The following is a 25,984-nucleotide window of genomic DNA, read 5'->3' on the forward strand; positions in this document are numbered from 1 at the left end:
GCTGTACTGGAACAGCTTGGCTAGAGGCGCAGCTAGTTCTGGAGCACAAGACTTCAGCACTACAGCTGGGATGTTGTCGGGGCCCATAGCCTTCTGTCCTGTAACCTTTGTATGATTGTATTCAATGGTAGAGGTTGCTGGTTTGGAAGGTGCTGCTGGAGAAGTCCTTGCTGCAGCACATCTTGTAGATAGTATACTCTGCAGCCACAGTATGCCGGTGGTGGAGGGAGTGAATGTTTAAGGTGGTGGATGGGGTACCAATCAAGCAGGCTGCTTTGTCCTGGATGGTGTCGAGCTTCTTGAGTGTTGTTGGAGCTGCACTCACCCAGGCAAGTGGAGAGTATTCCATCACACTCCTGACTTGAGCCTTGTAGATGGTGCAAAGGCTTTGGGGAGTCAGGAGGTGAGTCACTCGCCACATAATACCGAGCCTCTGACCTGCTCTTGCAGCCACAGTATTTAGGTGGCTGGTTCAATTAAGTTTCTGGTCAATGGTGACCCCCTGGATGTTGATGGTGGCAGGGGGGGGGGGGGGGCGGTGGCAGGATTTGGTGATGGTAATGCTGTTGTATGTCAAGGGGAGGCGATTAGACTCTCTCTTGTTGGAGATGGTCATTGCCTGGCACTTGTGTGGGGTGAATGTTACTTGCCACTTATGAGCCCAGGCCTGGATGTTGTCCGGGTCTTGCTGCATGTAGGCATGGAATGCTTCATTATCTGAGGGGTTGTGAATGGAACTGAAGACTGCAACCATCAGCGAACATCTTCGCTTCTGACTTTATGATGGAGAGAAGATCATTGGGGAAGCAGCTGATGATGGTTGGGCCAAGGACACTATCCTGAGCAACTCCTGCAGCGACGTCCTTGGGGCTGAGATGATTGGCCTCCAACAACCACTACCATCTTCCTTTGTGCCAGGTATGACTCCAGCCAATGGAGCATTTTCCCCCTGATTCCCATTGACTACAATTTTATTAGGGCTCCTTGATGCCACACTCTGTCAAATGCTGCCTTGATGTCAAGGGCTGTCACTCTCACCTCACCTCCGGAATTCAGCTCTTCTGTCCATGTTTGGACCAAGGCTGTAATGAGTCTGGAGCTGAGTAGTCCTGGCAGAACCCAAACAGAGCATCAGTAAGCAGGTTATTGGTGAGTAAGTGACGCTTGATAGTGCTGTCGACGATACCTTCCATCACTTTGCAGATGCTTGAGAGTAGACTGATGGGGCGGTAGTTGGCCGGATTTAATTTGTCCTGCTTTTTGTGGACAGGACATACCCAGGCAATTTTCCACTTTGTCTGGTAGATGCCGTTGTGGCTGTACTGGAACAGTTTGGCTAGAGGCACGGCTTGTTCCGGAGCACAAGTCTTCAGCACTATAGCTGGGATCTGGTCGAGGCCCATAGCCTTTGCTGTATTCAGTGCACTCAGCCATTTCTTGATATCATGTGGAGTGAAGCGAATTGGCTGAAGACTGGCTTCTGCAATGGTGGGGATCTCGGGAGGAGGCCGAGATGGATCATCCTCTCGGCACTTCTGGCTGAAGATGGTTGCAAACGCTTCAGCCTTGTCTTTTGCACTCACGTGCTGGACTCTGCCATCATTGAGGATGGGGATGTTCATGGGCCCTCCTCCTCCTGTTAGTTGTTTAATTGTCCACCACCATTTACAACTGGATGTGGCAGGACTGTAAAGCTTTGATCTGATTCGTTGGTTGTGAGATCGCATAGCTCTGTCTATTGCATGCTGCTTCTGCTGTTTAGCATGCATGTAGTCCTGTGTTGTAGCTTCACCAGGTTGGCACCTCGTTTTTAGGTACGCCTGGTGCTGCTTCTAGTATGCTGTTCGACACTCCTCATTGAGCTAGGGTTGATCCCTTGGCTTGATGGTAATGGTAGAGTGAGGGGTATGCCAGGACATGAGGTTTCTGATTGTGGTGGAATATAATTCTGCTGTTGCTGATGGTTCACGGTGCCTCATGAATGCCTAGTTTTGAGCTGCCACTTTCCTGCCCAATCACCATATCCCTTGATTCCCCTAGAGTCTAGAAATCTATCCATCTCGGCCTTGAATATATTAAACAACAGTATCCACAGCCCTCTTGGGCAGAGAATTCCAAAGATTCACAACCCTCTGACTGAAGAAATTCCTCCTCATCTCAGTCTTAAATGGCCGACCCCTTATTCTGAGACTATGCCCTCTAGTTCTGGACTCTCCAGTCATGAGAAACAACCTCTTAGCATTTACCCTGACAAGCCTCCTCATAATCTTACATGTTTCAATTAGATCACCTCTGATTCTTCTAAACTGCAGAGTATAGGCCCATTCTACTCAATCTCACCTCACAGGACAACCCTCTCATCAGTCAAGTGAACCTTCGCTGCACTGCCTCTAAGGCAAGCATATCCTTCCATAGATAAGGAGACCGAAACTGTACACAGTACTCCAGATGAGGTCTCATCATAGCCCTGTGCAATTGTAGTAAGAATTCCTTTCTTTTGTACTCCAACCTCCTTGCAATAAAGGCCAACATTCTATTTTCTTTCCTAATTGCTTGCTGTACTTGCATTCTAACTTTTGTGTTTTTTGGACGAGGACACCCAAATCTCTGAGCACCAACCTTTAATAGTTTCTCACCATTTAAAAAATATTCAGTTTTTCTATTCTTCTTCTTGCCAAAGTGAATAACCTCACATTTCCCCACATTATACTCCATCTGCTACCTTCTTTCCCACTCACTTAACCTGTCTATATCCCTTTGCAGGCTCTTTGTGTCCTCCTCACAGCTTACTTTCCCACCTAGCTTTGTATTGTCAGCAAACTTGGATACGTTACACTTGATCCCTTCATCTAAGTCATTAATGTAGATTGTAAACAGCTGAGGCCCAAACACCGATCCTTGTGGCACCCAACTCGTTACAGCCTGCCAGCCTGAAAATGACCTGTTTATCCCTACTCTCTGTTTTCTGTCCGTTAATCAAGCCTGTATCCATGCTAATTTGTTACCCCCCAACCCCATGAGCCCTTATCTTGTGTAAAAAGCTTTTATGTGGCACCTTATCAAATGCCTTTTGAAAATCCAAATATATGACATCCACTGGTTCCCCTTGATCTACCCTGCTAGTTACATTCTCAAAAAACTCTAATAGATTTGTCAAACACGATTTCCCTTTCATAAAACCATGTTGATTCTGTCTAGTCATATTATGATTTTCTGAGTGCCCTGTTACCGCTTCCTTAATAATGGATTCCAGTATTTTCCTGACGACTGATGTCAGGCTAACTGGCCTGTGGTTCCCTGTTTTCTCTCTCCCTTTCTTGAATAGCAGGGTCACATTTGCTACCTCCCGATCTGCTGGGATCATTCTAGAATCTGGGGAATTTTGGAAGATCACAACCAATGCATCCACTATCTCTGGAGCCACCTCTTTTAGAACCCTTGGATGTTGGCCATCAGGGCCAAGGGATTTAACAGCTTTTAGACCCACTAGTTTCTTCAGTACTTTTTTTTCCAGTGATATTAATTACTTTAAGTTCCTTACTCTCATTCGACCCTAGGATCCCCACTATTTCTGCTATTTTTTTTGTGTCTTCTACTGTGAAGACAGATGCAAAATATTTGTTTAACCCTTTTGCCGTTTCCTGATTTCCCATTATAATTTCTGCTGTCTCAGCCTTTAAGGGACCAACGTTTACTTTTGCTGCTCTCTTCTTGCATACGTGTAGAGGCTCTTACAGTCTGTTTTTATACTTCTTGCTAGTTTACTTTCATATTCTATTTTCTCTCATAAATTTTTTGGTCATCCTTTCCTGCGACTATGCCCTCTAGTTCTCGAGTCTTTACCCACAGGAAACAACCTCTCAGCATCTACCCTGTTAAACCCCCTCATAATCTTACATGTTTCAATTAGATCACCTCTCATTCTTCTTCTAAACTCCAGAGCGTATAGGCCCATTCTACTCAACTTCTCATCCCAGGAATTAATCTAGTGAACCTTGCTGCACCGCCGCTAAGGCAAGTATATCCTTCCTTAGATAAGGAGACCAAAGCTGTACACTGTACTCCAGGTGTGGTCTCACCAAAGCCCTGTACAATTGTTGTAAGACTTCCTTACTCTTGTACTCCAATCCCCTTGCAATAAAGGCCAACATGCCATTTACTTTCCTAATTGCTTGCTGTACCTGCATGCTAACTTTTTGTGTAGACTTGTATAGAAACTTGGTTAGACCACACTTGGAGTACTATGAACTGTTCTGGTCGTCTTATTATAAAAGGGATATCGAGGCACTGGAGAATGTGCAAAAAAGATTTACATGATAGTAGAACTGAGAGGTTATACCTAGCAGGAAAGATTGAACAGGTTGGATGGGGAAGAAAAGTAGAGACAAGAGTAGACAGTGCAAGACAGTTAGAGACCAAGTTTGTAGGAAGATAGACATTTTTTCCCATGTGAGGAACGCTATTGGACATATATATCAATATACAGAGTATAAAATATAGTAGCCTTTCTTAGCTTTGTTTTTCTCTGCATTAAGTTTCATATTTTCTGAACCAGGTAAACACTTGCTCCCACTTTCCAGTGGCAGTGGATCATCGACATGTCAGGTGTCAGGTGGAGAATCCTCCAACTTGGTGAGAATGAGGAATCAGACTTTGGGACAGTCAGCTCCTTCCCTCACTGCTGGCATGGTAAGTCTAGTTTCCTTTGACAGTGACACTAAAAAGTTACTTCAGTGTTGAGGTTATGCAACATGTGTGTTTGGTTTTTTTTTTACAACTGAAAAACGAAACTACTCCAATTTCAGTCTTGTTCAGGACTTGTGATTAGGGATGATACCTGATAAATATGTTTTGAAAAGGTTTGTTTTATGTGACCTCTACTTGGACCTAGGTTGATGCTGATGTGTTGTTTCCTTGAGGTGGATTGCAAGAGTTGCATTAATTTTCTGGGTGAACATTTATAAGCCGTACCTTTGTATGACGAATTGAATTAATTTTCAGTGGTTGTGTTAGTATTTCAGACTGAGTCACAGGAACTACTGTATTTAACCAGTAGATAAAGAAATACATAAAGATAAGACCCCGCTGGTCTTGCCCTCAAGCAGTTATGAGAAGTGCTCAGCCCAATGCATAATTTAAAGAAAAGAACTGAATTAAGGTTATGTTATCTTAAACTTAAATTGTGAACATGGAATGAGAGACCGAAAATCAAAACCTCAATAGATGTTTTATGTGTGAATATCTGGTAAATGAATTGTTTGCTATAGGGTTCTGATGTGGACTGCTATTTTTCTTCTATTCTGGCATGCATAAGACGTGGACATAATTAAAGTGCGTGTGCATGTTTGTGTGTACAAGCTTTTAATCTATAAGACTAACCATCTTAAAGAGGAAAAATGACATGGTGTTTTCAGAATAATAATTTGGGGAGAACTGTAGATGAAAATGTTAAGAGAAGTTACGGAGCTTAAATTGGTGTGTCGATGGAAATTTATTTATGCAATTACTTCTTCCAAAAGAAAAAAGTGGGGTGGGGGGTAGAAAATAATATTTCTGATTCGGGGAAAACAATCCAAAGCAGAACTTCTAAAGCTTGTTTTGGTAGGATTTAACAAATATTTTCATTTGTCATGATCTCTTTGTAACCCAAATCAAGAACATATGAAAAGCTAGGGAAATGAAAGTATTTCTAGTGATTGAAGATCTCGTACTAAAATTCTGCACAGCTGCTTGAACAAAACAAATCTTTGCAGCGGGAGATGTCGCGGGCTTTCCCAAAAAAACGGCATTTGGCCCATCAAACCTCATCCCTCTAGTACCCTAAATAATTCTGTCACTTACTGCTTGTATACATATGTCAACTGGCCTGGATCTGAGATTTGGCAAAAATTGTAATTCCCCAGTTGTCTTGATGTTGTAGTTGAATCACTCCATTCATACCGTGGATGGATTTAGCAACAGTTGCATCTGTGCTAGATTTCTGTGTTTGCATTTGCTCAAAAGCTGCATCTGTAACTGTCATTCTGGCTAGGACCTTCCTCCATGTTGGCAAAAGCTGTTCGAGAGGTGGTGGAAGTGCATTGCTGGCCTGTATGGATGGGCTGAGAGCTCAGAAGCCAGAATCCAGATGTCTGACTTGACACAATTGCTGGTGGTGGCAGTTGTTTATCTTTGTTGCATTAGCAATCAGTTAGCTAACAGGACCCTAACCTAAAGACAGCTTTTGTGATATTGACACTGAGTTGCTTACATAGCATGGTTGCCTTTGGTGTGTTTGCCTTGTAAGGCTAAGGCAAAGGCAAAGAGTTGCATTTCCCCCTTCCTACCTCCAGATCACAACATTCAGCAGTTGTATTAAGTTTGGCCAATCCCATTCTTTTGTCCCTTGCTTGTATTTGCTGCTGTTTGGAAGTGGGTTTGCCATATACATGTGGCTAAAAGTTAAGTTTAATATTACGTTCCCTTTTCTGCTTTGAGAAGAAACAAAGAACTTGTAATTATCTAGCACTTTTCAGGATCATTGAATTTTTTTAAGGCTGAGTTAGATAGATTCCCGATTAACAAGTGAGTCAAAGGTTATAGTCGGTAGATGGGAAAGTATGGTTGAGGTCACAATCAGATCAGCCATGATCTTATCAAATGGCAGAGCAAGCTCGAGGGGCCGAATGGCCTCCTCCATGCTCTTAATTCGTATGTTCCTATCTTGCGGCATTCCAAGGTGCTTCGCAACTAATGAAGTACTTCTGAAACACACGGGTCTGTGTGTCTTTTTGGAACTATCCTGTGGTCTCCAACATCGATTCCCACATCTAATTCAGATTTTACCACATCTTGCTTTATTGTAACTCACAAGTGACACTATCTGTCTGCTACCATGATTGAAAAACGCAAGGTATTCAGGAGCAATCTACCTAGTATCTGTTCAAACCCATAAGGCATTTATTCAGACTCAGGATAAATATCCAGGACACCATCTCCTATGAGTCCAGATAGGGCCATGCCCTTCAGCAGTTGGTCCTATCTGAACCAAATTGAATAGGACAGATCGCTGTGTAGAATATTGACATGTTTTATTATAATTAAACCTAATGAAAAATAATTCAAAAGAAAAAAAGTAGCAGGATGCAGTTTGGGACAAGGTGCCAAGGAAGCACCTACATGAAAGGGCGAAGAATGATATTTAGGCTGGACCAGGGCCGATGAAGCACTGTGCCCAGAGGACTCGGGTCAGATCTGGTTCATGCATTTCTTCGGAATTGAGATTTACTTTTTGGTTGATCCAGAAGAATGTTATGTTGAAAAATGGAAGGAAACTGCCACCTTGTGGTCATAAAATGTTGGGCAGGAAAATCGTGATTTGCTGATTGTCAAAAGGATGAGTTCCTACCTCTTTTGCTATAAACTGTGCCATTACACTTTCCACATTCACACAGCATTTCACCAAACAACTATAGTTAAATGACAACTAGAACTTGGGACCCCCATCTGTAAAACTCTTTATCCTGCTAAATACATTTTAAAACTCTGGAAGTCAATATAAAGTGAATGCATTTTATTGTGCTAAATATCTGTGAATTTCTTTCAAACTTGAATTAAAAATGTGTTTTAGTGCCAGGAAACATGCTTTTCAAGTTTTACTCTGGTCACGTGTGTTCTTAATTAGAGGAAAAATGGTGAATGCCTAAAAAGTTATAATTACAAATGTGAGCTAATGCTTAGCTAGCCACTGTGGTCTTGAATGTGGATCTGTGAAATGTGAAATTATTTAAAATTTATTGTTCTGTATCATAAAAACTCAAATATATTCTATTTTTTAAAAAAGTTTGTTAAATCATTTTCGTTGGACATACCGCACCATCAGTGCGATTGGAAAACATGCTTTAAGGCTTGCTGATCTTTTCTAATGATTGACGTTGTCATTTTTGTAAATTCAAAACTTTGGAATTAATGAACTAACTTAAAACACAGTGAAGATTTACTTTTAAAAGTAAAGCAGATTTTAAACAAATGCAGTGGCAGTTCTGTAACAGTAGCCTGTTACTGAGTGGCAAGCTGTGGGTTAGCACCTACAGTTTTCATTGTGGCAGGCTCCTGCTTTTAATACTGTTGGTGGGGATGGCCGGGGAAAGAGGCAAAATCTGTGGGAGAGTCACGCTGCGCCATATGAGTGCAGTTCCTTGCAAATGGTTTACGTGCCTCACCTATCTGGAAATAATATGCATGTTTGGATGGAGCAATAAAAAGACCAAACAAATTCAACTTGTGGGAAGGAAGAATGGAATTTTAACAAGGCCCAAAGAGTCTCACTACTGCAGTGCCTATATTTCAAATTGAGACAGATGATGACTATAATGTGAATTTTGATTTAAATTAAGAAAATCCTTACTATTTGGCTCATTAATGAGCTGAAAGAGATATTGGGAGGAAAGTGGGAGGGTTGCAATGGAGATGATGGCATGAAGTCTCACTTCAAGCTGCTGCTGCTGCCAGTCCTCTTCCTCACTCCTTGGCCTGATCTTTCAATCAATTCCAAGTATCCCTTGTAACCTTCTTCTGTTCTCAACTGGTAAGCTTAGTAGGAGGGTAATGGCAGAAGCGGTAGGTAGGAGAGGAGACCTCAGTCGGGTGGGGAGATGAGACCAGAGTGGATCTCCGTTCTGGAGAGCAGTTACCTACTTCCAATCTGGAACATCTTCCTGACTCCCCCATTGCTCCCACTGCCCATGCACCCTTACCCACTGCTGACAGACGCTGGAATACTGTGCAACTTAATTGATACTATGTAGGCTAATTTATTCTAGGCAAAATTTTTCCACCTGAATGGCTCATTTACCCACCTTGGCTGTGTTAAAATTTCTTCATTTTAAGCAGTAGTAAATGGTGCCAAACAGCTGTCATAAATTTCCTAGATATGTGTTTTTTTGGTGTAAATTTCAAGTCTACCCTGTGGGAGAGAATTCACTGTGCTTTGCTCCGTTGTTAGGTTGTGTCCTGACCTCTTAGCATCTGCGTTTTTTAAAAAAAAGAACATTTTGAACCTATGGTTGAGTTGTGTAAATGCAGCCTGAAATCATTCTGTAACTTCTCTATGCTCAGTATAAATCTGTCTTTCACTCATTTGAAGAACGGGTGATGGCAGAGGCCACAGAGCAAACAGATTGATTTGCTTTGAAACCTGTTAAATCTTTTTAAGTTGGAGACTGAAGACTATGTCTGGTATGAGGATATCCAGACAGTGGCAGTGTTTTTTTTATTTCCAATTTTATATTTGCGACAGTCATTGATTCTTCTTGGTAAACTTGGATACTCTAATGTAAAAGTGTGTTGTTAATAATGTGTTGCTATGTATTTTTTTCAGGATTATCATGCTTGCATCAGGATAGGCATTAAATCTAAATCTCAATTTTGTTTGGACCAGGTATGTTCACCTGACACCAGATAATATGGTTTTAGGACAAACCATATTGATTTGGAATTTAGATTTTTAAAAAACTTATATTTCCCTCCCCAACCAAATGTTCTTGAAGCATTCCATTAATATTCCTAATGAGTGTGATCTCTAAATGATTTTGTTAAATGTTTTATCATTCATAACATACTGGCAGTGACCTGATGAAGCGGCATTGGGTATGCTCGTTTGTCGTAAGGTAACAACATTGAGCTTTCAGTAATGAGTCTAGTCTGTGTTGTCTAATGTTGATGCCTGCTATAGTGTCTGGTATTTTACCAAAAAGGATGCACAATTTTATGGTACTCTGTTGTGGTGGCCACAGACATCATTCCATTATAGACATTCTGGGAGGAATTTCCTGTTACACTTTGTTTGCTATGACAGCTGCCCTGTCTTAGTGATGCATGTGGTCCTGAAGAATGAAACCCTTAAATCATTTGAATACATACATTAACTGTGGAACACTTGTTTTATATATGAAACATCTTTATTGGAATTATGTATAAACTGCTGTACAAGCCTTAAAATAATTTTACACTGTGCTTCAAGGGGTTACCAGAACCACGAAGATATATAAACTTTGTCTGGAGCATTTTAAAGCGTCTGGTGATAAAACTTTTATGTGAGGTGACATTTCCCACCTGTGTAACAAGAATTAAAAGGGGTTGTTCAGGAAAATATGTCAGGCTCAATAAAATGATTGAAGAGCTTCATTGTGGAAAACTTAAAAATGGTTTCTTGTGAATTGTCACTTCAAGCAAATCATATTTTGCACTAATTGAGTAACTCAGCCTGGTTTCCCAATTAAAATTGGGTAAGATGTATATAATCAGGATTAGCTGATTTTATTCAATATTCTACTTGCATCAGGAGCCAAATCAGCCTACTTGACATCTTTTGCAGGTTTCAAAATCTCTCCAGCACCAATCCTGTAATATGTTTTAAAAACAAATGACTCTTGGCTCTCCTCCCACTCCCCCCACCAATCCAACAACAGTTTGATTAGTGGTAATAAGAATCAAAAGGCGATCAGGCAATCTGTCACCACAGGGGTAATTTTAACCCCCAAGAACGGGTGGGTAGTGAAAATCCCTGGTTTTTGTAGCACAACCGTAACCTTTATTTCATAAAATATACTTTATTCATAAAATTTGCAGCAAAACATACAATACAGTTGTCATATCACATTCCAAACGTACACAATACAGATTGTACAATTTGCAGGTTACATCAAGTACAGTTCAATGAACACATTGTACATAATTACAGTTCATGACACTCTGGGGTGTCTCATTACATTATACTCAATACAGATTATTGATTACAGATTCATTACAGGTACATTACATCAATTTGAATTTTACATTCTGTCCAGGAGGGTTTTTCCCTGATTGCAGCCCCTTGGTATACAATGGCGGAAAGGCTCTAAATGGTTGCCTTTCCCCACAGAGCCTTTGCGGCAGCCGCACAGAACTTCAGTGCGTCCCTGAGCATGTAGTCCTGGACCTTGGAATGTGCCAGTCTGCAACACTCAGTCGAGGACAGCTCCGTGCACTGAAAGACCAGCAGGTTTTGGGCTGACCAAAGAGCGTCTTTCACTGAGTTGATGGTCTTTCAGCAGCAGTTGATGTCTGTCTTGGTGTGCGTCCCTGGAAACAGAGTCGTGTGTTACGGAACTACTCTGGACGAACCTGGACAGATACCACTGCATCTCTCTCCAGACCTTCCTTGCAAAGGCGCATTCCAGAAGGAGATGGGTGACTGTTTCGTCTGCACCGCAGCCTCGGGGACAGCGTGCCGTAACCTGGCTCCAACACGCACCCAGTTCCGGGTTTAAGGTGGGTGCCTTTAGATGCATGCGCGCAGCTAAATCCTGGAAGTCGCGTCCCCAATTCATGCCGGCGGGTGGATTGTAAAAGGGGCAATTTACCTACTTGAAGTAATTGAGGTAGGTAATTTTTAATTGTTTATTAAACAGAAACAAATTTTACTTCACCTGCACTGATTTCCCGTGGCTTCTGAATCTCGCCAGTGAAACGGAGATGAGATTCATGACTAAGTTGATTTGGCCCTTTAAACCTGTGATTGACACATCTCAATAAAAGCTCAGGTAATGCAGCTGATCTCTCCGTTCTCTCAGGCAAATGTTTGGCTGAGAGTTCTTGTGTTGAGACATCTTTACCAAACTTTGGAGCCTCTCAAACAGACAAGATCAAGATGGGGGCACAAGGGATGTATTCCAGAGGACATCTGAGGAGGAGGAAAATGACCATTCATGGCAGCCAAGTCATGCTGTGTGGGGATCTGAAGGTGCGCAAGACAGAAGTGCGCAACAAGGGCCTGGAGAACAGCAGAGAGGGGCCGAGGTCGCAGGTGGCACTACCCAGGTGAGTGGGTACACAGGCAGAGACTGAGCTTCCAAGACCTCGCTGAGGCGCAGTGCCTATGCAGGCTCAGATAGAGCTGGCAGGTGGTTGCAGATTTCTGCAGCCTCCTTAAAGAAGAGCTGCTCCCTGCTGAACCTGGTGGCCGTGCATTGCACATCACAGTAAAAATCACCACTGTAACCAAATTCTTCACTCTGGCTCTTTCTAGGGTGCCACCGGTGACATCTCCAGGATGTGTCAATCGTCTGCACATAAGTGTACAAGGCAGGTAATGGATGAGATGTTTGCCAAGGTGTCCGATTACGTGAACTTCCCTCGCTATGACAGTCGACAGAATGAGCGGGCAGTGGGTTTCACCTTTCTGGTTGGCTTCCCAAGGGTGCAGGGCACAATCGATTGCACATGTATGGCAATACAAGGACGACCACATGAGCCAGGAGCCTTCGTAAACTGAGAGGGCTGTCACTCCATCAATGCACAGCTGATGTGCGACCACAAGAAGAGATTTTTACAGGTGTGCGCCAGATTCCCCAGCAGCTGATACGATGCGTTCATTTTGCGCCATTCCAACATTCCAGACCTCTTTCAAACAAGAGACAGACTTGAGGGCAGGCTCGTTGGAGACAAGGGATACTCCCTGCAAACTTGGCTCATGATGACACCTGTGAGAAACCTCACCAACGAGGCACAACAGCGATACAACCAGAGCCACATGACCACCAGGTGTGTAATTGAGTAAACCATAGGCATGTTGAAGATGCATTTAAGGTGGATCGGTTTGGAGGGTGCCCTTCAATACTCGCCAGCCAGGGTTTCCAGAATAATTGTGGTGTGTTACGTCCTGCACAACACAGCGCAGCAGAGAGATTTACAGGTGGAGGAGGACGAAGGCGCTCATCAGTTGTCCTCTGATGGAGACACCATTGAGGAGGACGATGAAGATGGGGTACCCATCGCTAGACCATCTGTGCAAATTGCTGCCTGGGATGTGAGGGATGTCCTTATCTCTTGAGCAGGTTCTCCATGATAAAAGCTGCTAAATGAAGACCTTGAGGTAGTCACTCCACCTGATACAACCACCACCAAACCCTCCACTTCTCACAAAACAGTCCCTCAACCACGCATACACCTATTGCACATCCGCCCAATGGGTATCGTCGTGTATTGGCATGCACCATGAAACAAATGAAAGGGCGACTTAACACTCTGGATGCAATAAATGGCCAAGATGTGATCAATAAATTTTATGTGCCAATGTTTTTTTTAAAAAAAGGAGACTTAACAACATAATAATTCAGACACCCATGGGCATACACATGGTGAACTACAATTTCTTGAACTTGTACTTCCTACCTCTTATGTGGTGCACCCCTGTGGCTTCAACAGAGGTCGTGGCAGGTTGCTCAGAACCCTGCCCTGACTGCTGAGATGTCTTTGGCCTATGACCTCTAGGTTTTGGAGCCCGTGGGGGCCCCGCCAAAGAATGCTCCACCTGCACCTCTGCAGGGACATACTCGGCCACCCGGAGAGGGGGCATCATTTTGGATATTGCTTGGTGGGGGATGCAAGGCAACGGGTGATATGTGGGAGTGCTTTGAATGGAGCTCCAACTTCCATGTCCCCTTTCGCCATCAACCTTCTCCTGGGCAAGCGCCACATCACTCCCACCACTCTGCTGGACAGCAGCTTGGAGCATAGTTGTGATGCGTTATAAGGCCACTGATAAGATATCAGTCATCCTGTTTAAGGCGGCAGACATCTCCTGCACGGCTGTGGTTATGGCCTGCAATCATTCATTTGAGAGCTGCGCTTGAAGCTCCATAGAGGCGGCCACTCTCTCCATTGCAGACATTCTCGCACTTGCCTGTGACAGTAATCCACTAGTGTTGGAGTTGGACTCCTCCATCCTCTCCGCTATTGGACCCTTTGAAGGAATGAGGACTTTGTGCATAAAGGCCTTCGAAGACGACAAAAAGCGATCTGATTTAGTCCTGGCAAAGTAACAATTTTGCTGATCACCATACTTAGCTTTCTCACAGTTAAGTCATTGATGAAATAGTCATCATGTGTGTGCAAGATGTTTAAATTCTGTCACCAGGCATTTGCGGGTTCCCGGTTTCTCCATCTCTGATGAAAAGGGATGCAGCTCTCCCACTTGTCTCTATGGCCACCTCCTCTGCATCAATGTGCTGCACAATTTGTGGTGGTCCACCTCCAGTCCTCGCCCTCCTTTGCATTTTGCCCTCTTTTACAAGGGGTGAAAGAACAGACCTGTGAGTGACTGAAGGTGCCGTATTCACCCGATGGATGCAGTGCTTTGGGTGAGGCTGACTATCAGACAGATGCACCACATCACATCAGGATTGGGGCAATTGACAGTGGTGGGTGCATAAATGGGGAGGTGGGCATATAAAGTGAAGGATGATTGCTGGTGACACTTAAATGGTTGTGAGGAGTATTGTGAAGGAGTGGGCTTGCTAATCCAGAGTGAGAAGGGGTGGTGTTGTGCACAGGATGCGGGTGAATCAGCAAATGTACCCACTTTTCCTGACTTGGTTAGGTTATTAAACCGCCTCTTGCATTGCAGCCAAGACCTGGGCACTGTGCTGCTCACCTTAGCCACCTCTAGCAATGCCACCTTGGTGGCAGAACCAGGTTTCTTCTTCCCATCACTTGGGTAACTTACCTTCCTCCTGGTTCTCACTGCATCCGACAGTGAAGCATCCTTAAACCTGGGTGCCCCCTTTGCTCTCCTGGAATGCATTCCTGTATTTCCTCCATTCTCTTTCAAAATCCATTGGCGCTTTAAATAGTGGACTTCAGATCGTGTCATGTGGGTGCGCAGTACGCCCGCTGCGCAGCTTGGAGACGTGAAACCCAGAAGTAAAATTAATTGCTTTCAATCGAGTTGTAATCGCAGATTCTGATGAGCTCACTTCGTTTCTGGGTTTCCCGTGTGGAAATCTACCTACCTGCTCTCTTCCTGGCTCCCTGTAAAAAAAACATGTCACGCCTCTTTTATAAACAGGTGACTTGGCTATTGTACCTTAGTTCAATGTGCTGCTGATCCTAAGTTAGATAGCAAGAAGCACAATTTACCAGTTTGCCATGCATGCTAAGACAGTTTATGTCAGAAGAATGGTGGTGGATTGGATGCTGATCATTTGTGACAGATGCATCAAATTTAAGCCCATTCTCCAGCCAGTTCTAAGGGTCTGTTTTACCATTTAGTAATGATTTTCACCCACAGTAGTAACATTAGATCATTTACATTTTTGTGGGGTTTTTTAAAAACCTTCAGAACTCTTGCAACTTTCCTTTGATTTCCGCCTTCTAAAATGCTGATTTTATTTTTATCTGCTTTAGTAAATTCACAGCCCTTTCTGCCCTGGTGCCTGTCATTGAGGAAATGTCAGTGCTGGACTATAACTGGCTTTGCAGAGATACATGGGCAGAGGAAGGTGGTGCTTTCAGCAGATAGTAACACTTGCCATGACGTGGCTGTTAATCTTTCATATGTAAGGGTCCAATTCTACCATCCAACGCCACTTCCATCATCCAACCCTTGGACCAAAGCTTCATCAATAGCATGAAGCAATTCCTGTGCAAGGTGGTTCCACTGAAGAAACTGGCATTTCACAGGTTATGAAAAACGTAAGTGTGTTGGATGCTATGCACTTCGCCAGTAGAGCTTCGAATGTAGTTACTCAGAGCTGCATCAGTAACTGCTTTAGAAACTGCAGTTTGGTTTCTAGCAATGAAAACAATGACCCAGTCAATTTTGAGGAGGTTGGTGAAGGGATTCTTGGCGGTTTGAGTGAGCACGGATTTAGATAATCCTGTTTCGATGGATGATAATGACTTGACATCTGCGGAGAGATGACTGATGCAGAAATTGTTTCTCTTCTGAAAGACTCTGCATCAGAGGCTGCAAATGAGCATGTGTCAGGGCTGGAAACTCTCAAAGGTGGAGAGAGGTAGATTCTGCACTGTGTGTTCTGCATCGATTCATTTGAGTCAAAAGATAGTGAAATTTGTGAATTTTATGGGCTGGAAGGGAAAGCGTGGAGGTTGATGACTTGTAATCTTCACCAAAAAGAAAATCTCAGAATTCGTAGCAGCATTAAAAAAAAAAGCTCCTAAGACGTGAGCATTTTTTCTTCAGTTTTTGAGATGTTCTATGTATTCGACCACTGACATGTAAGATAATTCTTATTAATTCTTCGCTGCATATAAAAACCCATAAGATAGTATTATACTGTAAATTCACCATTTTAAGATGTAATTTTTAAGATGCTGTACTGTACTCACTCTTCTAAGATGTACTAACATTTAGGCAAATAAAAATTGTTATGCACCAGACCAGCTTTAATTTTTATTGAAATTTCCATTTCATCACCATTTGCAAGGTTGTCCCAAACAGTTGCAATTTAGTGGGTTCCACTGTCTGACAAGAACTCTTGCCCCCAGCAGTGTTTCATTCCTCAGAGCAGGTATGAGTGGGAATGGCATGCCTCTGGATTAAAAAGTGTGCCATGAGTGTATACACCTGGCTAGGTCTCTGATGATCAGTTCAAGAGCTTACTCAGTAGTGATGTGGAGTTAGCAATGGATGAAACATTAAGAGCAAAGAAGAAAATCCCAAATGCGTTTCCCTAATGAAGTAATTACTGAAATAGTTTGCTAAGACTCAAACTTATAGGAAAAAAAATTGTGATGCTAACATCACGTGTTTGAGTTACCAAGCCAACCACTGCACTAAAAGTAGTTTGTGCTTCTGACTACTCTTAATGTGAGACTGCCACTTACTCATTCCTAATGATACTTGGATAAACCTGAAATTACACTTTAAAACCCCAAGAAAACCTAATATTGTTCATTTAATTACGATTGTGTTTTTCTTAACAGGTTGTGGAAAGTGTGTTATTTATATAAGGATAGTGCCATTAATGTGCAGGAACTAATGAGTTTGTTCCATTCTATCCTTGAGGGATCAGTTGGATTCATTTTAACTGCTATTCAGGGAAAGGCTATTTGGCTTGGTCTCTTTTTTTTCCTTATGATTTTCTGAAGAGTTATGGGTTTTAGTCTGGCTTCTTGACTGTATTGGGGAATGTTGACTGCTCATCTGCCCTTTCAAATATAGTTTTGATTAAGTTAATGCTCTTAGGTTTTGAAATAGCTTTTTCCCAAAATGCTGAAGTCTTGTGATTTCAGTTGAGAGCCTTCATTTCAACATAAGATTGGAAGATAATCATTGCCTTGGGATCAAATAGATATCATGTTGGATTCATGAGATTTGAAGCACATTCTGGGAATATGAGTTCAAAGTGCTAAACTGGTGTTCATCATTTTAATAAAAACATTTATCTTTCCGGCTTTCCCTAGAATTAATAAGTTTTGCAAAATGAGTGTCAATTCCCAGCCTTAAATCCCCTATCACTTGGGATATCTTTTTTTCATACACATCAAATCATAACGGATGATGTATGACCGGTTTTCACTGTCTGAGCATTGTCACATTATTACTCCATTTTTAAAATTTTATTTGCCAATTTCCAGTAAGTGGCCACACATTGTAAATGTTTAGGATCGTTTGGTAATAGAACTTGTTCATGCTCCAATACACTCTGAGCAGCAATAATTTGACCATGTGGTAAGTTCATGATTTTGACTGCTGGATGGAAAGAAAGGAGATGGGGCTTGAGAAAGAAGCCACCCAGCAGAGGCAAGTAGTTCCTTTTGAGGCGGGTTGGGTGCAGAAATTGCTCACCATCTGGAAACTGACTTAAGAATATCATTTGTGGAGGTAAGGAGCAAATTCATTGTCTGCCTGGCTTATCCATTTGATCCTGGCAACAAGAGGAAAAACGGTGAGTTTACAATTAAGTTTTTTTTTTAAAAAACCATGGAAAGTAAGAGTCACTTGTAAAGAAGGCTCATGTCCTATCACACCTTGCCTGTTCTGGTGGTACTTTTGTCAGCTGCATCGTGATTGATGCTTACTTAAGCAGATGTCTGCCATTTTACTTGCCCTCAATATACACCAGTGTGTCACATGTTGAAGTATTAGAAAAAACATTGAAAATAAATGGATTTCTAAGAATTCTGGTGCAAGGAATGGATAATGGATAAATGCAATGCTTTTGATGCATGGTGTTTCTTTACTATACCATGTTCACCAGCACTTACAGTACTCTTTCTTGCATCATTATGTTAGCTGTGTCTTTGCCTCTGCTCTTTCTCACCCACATTCCCCAACCCGTCTTCATAACAATAGCCCAAATCAGGAAGCTGCCTGGTAGATGAATTATTGCTCTTCGCTGTGTATTGGAGCATGAATGAACCCTGTCACATATATGACACGAAACGTTTATAAATTTCTAAATCGGACATAATTAATAGGATATATAATTCATGAATATGCACCTCAACGTCTAGGTTTGCTATGCAGGCGGGTGCAAATTGTTCAGCAACAGGACACCTTTCTCATTGTTAAAATAACAATGTAAATATCAGTGTATGCTTGCTACCCCATCAGTCATGCTAATTTGAAAAAAAAGGTAATTTAATGGAGGCCAGGACTTTTGCAAGCAGTAACACCATGTCCTTATACGTGCTGTGGATTGGTGTTTCCTGAGGTCACTTTACTGCACCTATGAATAAGGGTCTTTATGCCATCTACATATCTCATAATAATCTAATATTTTCTAAACTTTGGTGATCTGATCGAAGTTTACAAGATATTGAGGAGAACAGATAGTTTCTCTCTATCCAACCTATTTCCACTGGTTGGGGATTCTAGGAATAGGGGGTACAATCTAAAAATTAGAGCCAGACCTTTCAGGAGTGAGATTAGAAAACATTTCTACACACAAAGGGTGGTAGAAGTTTGGAACTCTCTTCCGCAAACAGCAATTGATACTAGCTCAATTGCTAAATTTAAATGTGAGATAGATAGCTTTTTGGCAACCAAAGGTATTAAGGGATATGGGCCAAAGGCGGGTATATGGAGTTAGATCACAGATCATCCATGATTTTATCAAATGACGGAGCAGGCACAAAGGACTGAATGGCCTACTCTTGTTCCTATGTTCTCACATTAATATTTTGTATTTCAATTTGTATCTGGTATCATTGCATATTTCAGGCACTTTGATGAAAAAGCCACTATGTTGTAAGCTTGTTAAAAAGTTTGCTGACACCAGACATGAGTATAATCAGATTCTTATTCTGAATGTCCTTGTGCTTTATAGCAGATGTCAAATCCAGAGCCATTGTACATGACTGTTTAACCGTCAATGCACGGTTAACATTGTTTTTATGTTCCATGCCCTAAGTACTGCTGATTGTGTTTTCATGAGGATGTGTTACCACTTGATTTTAAAAAAAAAGTATTTTCTCTCACCCTGCACTCCCTGTGACTAAGGAGGTGAACAACCCCCCGTTAGGCTTGTAGAGATGGTTCTTGAGCCAAAGAGTAATTTTTAAAAATAACTAAGACGGAACAAATCTGGTTTTAGCACCGTGCCAGCTGGTAACTAACTTAAGTAGTGATATTTTCTATATGGCATAAACATCATGCCTCACAGTAGCACTGAAACCTTGATTATACTCTGCACTGACATTGACCTATCTTTCTACAACCTTCTCTCAACAAAAGATACTTGCTGCTGGGATTTGTTTTGGGAGGAAGAGGGTGGGTGGGTAGGTAGGTAGGGAGAGGGGAAGAGTATATGTTCCAGGATATTTTGGGGAATTCAGTCAGAGCAATATTTGTTTTTCCTATCCTACTGTTGCAAACTCATAGTGGAGATGTAGTCATATTCTTGCAACTATTTACCTATTTTAACTAAAGTACAGATTTTTGTAGGATAGGAGTTGAATTCCAGATTGTATTTTATATAAAAAAGCAAGCAAACTTTGGGGAATTTCTTGCTTCCAGTGACTGCAAAAGTCCTCGATCGTTGCTTTTCTGCATGTTGCCCAGGGCTGCAATAGTGTCAGGACATTGGCATATTTAAAGTACAAGTAGTTTGAGTGTTAAAGCCCGATGAGTATGATTTATGCATGCGGGAGATGTGCATATTATTGGATAACATTCTTTGAGAAAAATGTAGGTTGCAGAGATGAGTAGATTTAGCTAGATGTGTGTAGACATAATTAGTACAAGGCTAAGCTGAATATAATCTTTTGTGTTAGAATTCCCATAGGAGATTGAACATCTGTAATACATTTTATTGGATAAATGCATTATATATGCTACTTTGTGCGATTATTTTGTAGTTTGGCATAAACACTACCAGTTAGAGAATCATTCTGATTTTAGCTGTGCTATTGTGCAGAGGTGTGTGTGGCACAGGGAAACCACAGACAGGAGAAAGAGGAGAAAACACTTTTACAATAAAGTAGTAATTTTCAGTATTCTTTGCACAATTGTTTATTGTCATGGATCATGCTAATGTGCCATCACATAAGGCAACAAAGTTATTTTGGAGAACTGTGCTGGATACAGGAAAAAGTGGGGTAGGGGCGGGGGTGACGAGGCAATATTGTCAACTCATAAATTCGCCTCAAGCATCCTGTCAAATGCAATTTTGTTTCTTGTGTTCTCAAACCTGAAATAGTAGATGAAGTAAACGTAGTGCTTGAGTGGGTTTGGGGTCACCAGATTTGTCAACTGCTTTCACTTCAGGGTTGAGTCCATGTCTCAGACACCCTGTGAAAGTGGCTGTTTTTGTTTTGATCGTATCCAGGAGATGTGAAGTATTAGCAGCATAGTTTGTAATATGACTGATAGGACTAGAATTTATTGACCCATGCATCCAGTCCAAATACAGAGGTGTCAAAGCTGCGTTCTGTGAAAGATGCATCTCTAATCCCTGAAGCAGTGTTTGTGAAAAACATTGAATTTAGAGATATTGTCCTTAAAACCAGGAACAGACAACCTTTTCACACTAGACTTGGATTTTGACATGTTACCTATAATTACACTCTTACTTATAACTGAAAAGAATAAAGCGACTTTTAATTAAATTACTATTGACTGACTTAAAATTCTCTATCAGTCCTCGATGGTAAATATATTGTTTGTCCTTCAACGTCGACGAAGATGGTCAGAAAATCATCGCATTTTCTGCAGTGAGTTTTTTGATGACCGAGACCGATTTTTGCTAGGAATGAGCGTCCATAGAGTGAATGGTGGACCCTGGGTACACCAGGTTGGGGATTTGATTTTTTAGGCACTACTTCCTCAGCCGGTATTTACATTCAGCATCAGCAATGTGACAGGCCTCATAATAGGAGGTGCTTTCATGGATAGTTTTTTGCCATGCTGTCCTACCTTGAGCAAGTCGTTCCTGCCAATGGACATCAATTTTGCACTGTCTGATTCGCTTACATCTCTTTTGCTGTTCACCATGAAATCGCTTCCTGGTTGTCAATGCGCCATAAAAGATCATCTTCTGGATTTGTTCAGCAGACATTCGCACCACCTGACCTGACCATCGTAGCCGTGCCTTCATGACCATGCTTGGCATATCAACTTTTTGAGGAAGTTCAGTTTCTGGGATCTTGTCTTGCTATCTGATCATCATTAGTTGTCTCAGACAGCTAATTATATTCATCATTCCCAAGTTGCCAGTGTTCAACCAGGGCTTGCTGCCTTCAAAGAAAATTCTTCCCCCACTGATCACCAAATCTTACCATACAAGAACCATTGTGTCCTGTGGAGTATTACTTCTTCCCAGACTCTTGTATTTATAGAATCTCCAGTCTTGCTTCAAGCTTGTTAATTTTGAACTGTGACATCCACATTCGTGTTCATGAGTCAAATTTTTTTCTTGAATTCGTTCATGGGATGTGGGCGTTGCGGGCAAGGCCAGCATTTATTGCCCATCCCTAATTGCCCTTGAGAAGGTGGTGGTGAGCCGCCTTCTTGAACCTCTGCAGTCCATGTGGTCAAGGTTCTCCCACAGTACTGTTAGGAAGGGAGTTCCAGGATTTTGACCCAGCGACGATGAAGGAACGGCGCTATATTTAAGTCGGGATGGTGTGTGACTTGGAGGGGAACGTGCAGGTGGTGTTGTTCCCATATGCCTGCTGCTCTTGTCCTTCTAGGTGGCGGAGGTCACGGGTTTGGGAGGTGCTGTCGAAGAAGCTTTGGCGAGTTGCTGCAGTGCATCCTGTAGATGGTACACACTGCAGCCACGGTGCACCAGTGGTGAAGGGAGTGAATGTTTAGGGTGGTGGATGGGGTACCAATCAAGCAGGCTGCTTTGTCCTGGATGGTGTCGAGCTTCTTGAGTGTTATTGGAGCTGCACTCATCCAGGCAAGTGGAGAGTATTCCATCACACTCCTGACTTGAGCCTTGTAGCCTCAGTATTTATGTGGCTTGTCCAGTTAAGTTTTTGGTCAATGGCGACCCCCCAGGATGTTGATGGTGGGGGATTCGGCAATGGTAATGCCGTTGAATGTCAAGGGGATGTGGTTAGACTCTCTCTTGTTGGAGATGGTCATTGCCTGGCACTTGTCTGATGCGAATGTTACTTCCTACTTATCAGCCAAGCCTGGATGTTGTCCAGGTCTTGCTGCATGCGGGCACAGACTGTTTCATTATCTGAGGGGTTGCGAATGGAACTGAACACTGTGCAATCATCAGCGAGCATCCCCATTTCTGACCTTCTGATGGAAGGGACGTCATTAATGAAGCAGCTGAAGATGGTTGGGCCAAGGACACTGCCCTGAGGAACTCCTGCAGCAATGTCCTGGGGCTGAGATGATTGGCCTCCAACAACCACGACCATCTTCCTTTGTGCTAGGTATGACTCCAGCCACTGGAGAGTTTTCCCTCTGATTGCCATTGATTTCAACTTTACTCGGGCTCCTTGATGCTGCACTCGGTCAAATGCTGCCTTGATGTCAAGGGCAGTCACTTTCACCTCACCTCTGGAATTCAGCTCTTTTGTCCATGTTTGGACCAAGGCTGTAATGAGGTCTGGAGCCGAGTGGTCCTGGCGGAACCCAAACTGAGCATCGGTGAGCAGGTTATTGATGAGTAAGTGCCACTTGGAAGTTGTCATCGACAGTGCTATCATCACTTCGCTCATGATTGAGAGTTGACTGGATTGGATTTGTCCTTTTTGTGGACAGGACATACCTGGGCAATTTTCCATTTTGTTGGGTAGATGCCAGTGTTGTAGCTGTACTGGAACAGTTTGGCTAGAGGCGCAGCTAGTTCTGGAGCACAAGTCTTCAGCACTGCAGCCGGGTTGTTGTCAGGGCCCATGGCCTTTGTTGTATCCAGTGCTCTCGGCCGTTTCTTGATATCATGTGGAGTGAATCGAATCGGCTGAAGACTGGCTTCTGTGATGATGGGGATATCGGGAGGAGGCCAAGATGGTTGCAAACGCTTCAGCCTTGTCTTCTGCACTCACGTGCTGCACTGTGCCATCATTGAGGATGGGGATGTTCTCGGAGCCTCCTCCTCCCATTAGTTGTTTAATTGTCCACCACCGTTCACGACTGGGTGTGGCATGACTGCAGAATTTTGATCTGATCCATTGGTTGTGGAATCGCTTAGCTTTGTCTATAGCACGTTGCTTCCGCTGTTTAGCATGCATGTAGTCCTGTGTTGTAGCTTCACCAGGTTGGCTGCTCCTGGCATGCTCTTCTACACTCCTCATTGAACCAGGGTTGATCCCCTGGTTTGTTGGTAATGGGAGAGTGAGGAATATGCCAGGCCATGAGGTTACAGATTGTGCTGGAGTACAATTCTGCTGCTGTTGGCCCACAGTGCCTCTTGGATGCCCAGTTTTGAGCTGCTAGATCTGTTCTGAATTATCCCATTTAGCACAGTGATTGTCCTTATGTTGTGTGGCACTATGTGGTGGTCACTCCTACCAATGCACTCCTATAAATGCATCTGCGACAGGTAGATTGGTGAGGACGTGGTCACGTAGGTTTTTCCCCTCGTGTTGGTTCTCTCACCACCTGCTGCAGGCCCAGTCTGGCAGCAATGTCCTTCAGGACTCGGCCAGCAGTGGTGCTATCGAGCCACTCTTGGTGATGGACATTGAAGTCCCCCACCCAGAGTACATTATGTGCCCTTGCTACCCTAAGTGGTGCTCAACATGGAGGAGTACTGATTCATCAGCTGAGGGAGGGCACTAGGTGGCAATCAGCAGAAAGTTTCCTTAGCCATGAAATTTCATGGGGTCCATAGTCAATGTGGGACGTTGGATGAAAAGTATGATTCTGTGAGTGTGGCTGTGTCAGGCTGTTGCTTGACTAGTCTGTGGGACAGCTCTCCCAATCTTATTTTGATTTTTTGTAGTGAGATTGTACAACTGAGTGGCTTGCTAGACCATTTCAGAGGGCAATTAAGAATCAACCACATTGCTGTGGGTCCAGACCGGGTCAGGACAGTAGTTTTCCTTCCCTAAAGGGCATTGTAAACCAGATCGTTTTTTACGACAATCCGGTAATTTAATAGCCACCATCACTGAAAATAGCTTTTTTTTAATTCTAGATTTCATTCAATTAATTCTAAATTCTCCAGCTGCTGTGGTGGGATTTGAACTCATAACTCTGGATTACTAGTCCAGTAACATAACCACTGTGCTATCATACCCGTTTGCTTTCATGTGCATTATCTATGCTTCAAGAAGGAATGATTTGATTGACTTACTGGCCTATTCTTGTCCCATGCTTTATGTTCTTGGATTTGTGTGAAACTAGCATACTGAAAGTGTAACCTGTGTTCATGGATTGGGAATCTTGGAAGGAGGTGGGAAATGTGTGCATGATGCCTATAAATTGCAAAAGATTTATGGACAGAAGGACTATATTCATCATGTTGAAAATGATATAATTAGTCATTCAGTTGCCACCATATGTCAAGAGAATATTGCAAATCCTGATTATGGTTGGGGGGGGAGGTATTGTGAATATGTAACTAATATATTGTAACTAGTTTTTAATAATTTACATATGGAAGGACCGAGCATTGCAAATAAAAATAAGCAGCAAAAGTGTGATTTTTTTTTTTGTTATTTGTCTTTAATAGTTACACTTCGGTGAGGTTTGTGTGCTAAGGTGTTGATAGCGCATGGGTCTGGCTGTTGACTGTAAAAGGAAGGCACTACAGAGATGATGTGTTGCATTTGCACATATAGGGTAACTGTACAGACTAATCTGTTAATGTAAAATTACTTTTTAACCTCTCTGTACCTCTTGCATCATAAATTATTTCTTAAATGAAGTTGCCTAGCAACATGACATTGGACTTGTGCTGTTCTCTAATCGGCCACTAGGAGATGTGCAAGAGCAGGCTGGCTGGGGTTTTTGTCCACACTTTAAATTAAAATTGTCTCTTTGCTTCCACTTTGCGCTGCTTCTTGATGAATCAACTGAAATCATTTATTACTAAGTGGAGAATTGCAGGGATGACTCATTTCTCAGCTCTGTGTGGCATAGTACCCCGGCTTCCTGTTTCAACAAAACATTATTGGCATCCTATACCAAACGAGAGAAAAAAATTCACCTATATTTACAATGAAATAAATTGTATAGAAAGTGGTTAAATTATTAGTACTGAACTAGTTACAATTTCCTTTCACATGACATCTGCCCACAACTTAAGAAAACTAATGGCTGATGGTGGCACAATCTACAGCCCAAGCATACTTGATAGTCACTGGGTAAAAATAAAAATGACAACTGGCATTTTAGTTGCCACATAGAGCTGTCAGGCTAGGGAAACGAAAAGAAATCAGCTTGGGTTCCTGTTTCTGACAATTATTCAATGACCTCCTGTTGGAAAATGTGTGCATATGGCTGAGGGCAGGATTTGGCTCAGCAGCAATGCTTTCTATGGTACAATAATCTGCCAACATCCACTGACTATGCTATAGGTGTAGAATGCCTACTTGGGTGAGGGTATCTGTACTCCTGCAATAGTTGGCACTTTGAGGATGGGGTGGGGGAGAGAAGCAGTTGAGTAAAAGAAATGAATTATGAGTTGGCAACATGCTGAAATGTATTTACAGTAGAATCTGAAAAGGTGGGAATTGTAATTTTGTATTGATTTTTGAATTCAGTGCAGAGTTGATACTGGAGTCTCTTAATATGCATCTCACATCTCAT

General features: G+C 42.5%; 1 protein-coding gene across 1 annotated transcript in view; it reads left to right on the top strand.

Annotated features, from left to right (window-relative positions):
* Positions 1 to 25,984, top strand: part of mast2 (microtubule associated serine/threonine kinase 2) — a 464,493-nt gene that overhangs the window by 57,811 nt on the left and 380,698 nt on the right. Inside the window, exon 3 of the mRNA XM_067990160.1 lies at positions 4,556 to 4,689. Within this exon, the coding sequence (XP_067846261.1) occupies positions 4,556 to 4,689 (134 nt within the window). The remainder of the gene's footprint in view (positions 1 to 4,555; positions 4,690 to 25,984) is intronic.

The sequence above is a fragment of the Heptranchias perlo genome, chromosome 9, assembly GCF_035084215.1.
Source record: "Heptranchias perlo isolate sHepPer1 chromosome 9, sHepPer1.hap1, whole genome shotgun sequence".
Classification (NCBI taxonomy): Eukaryota; Metazoa; Chordata; class Chondrichthyes; order Hexanchiformes; family Hexanchidae; genus Heptranchias; species Heptranchias perlo.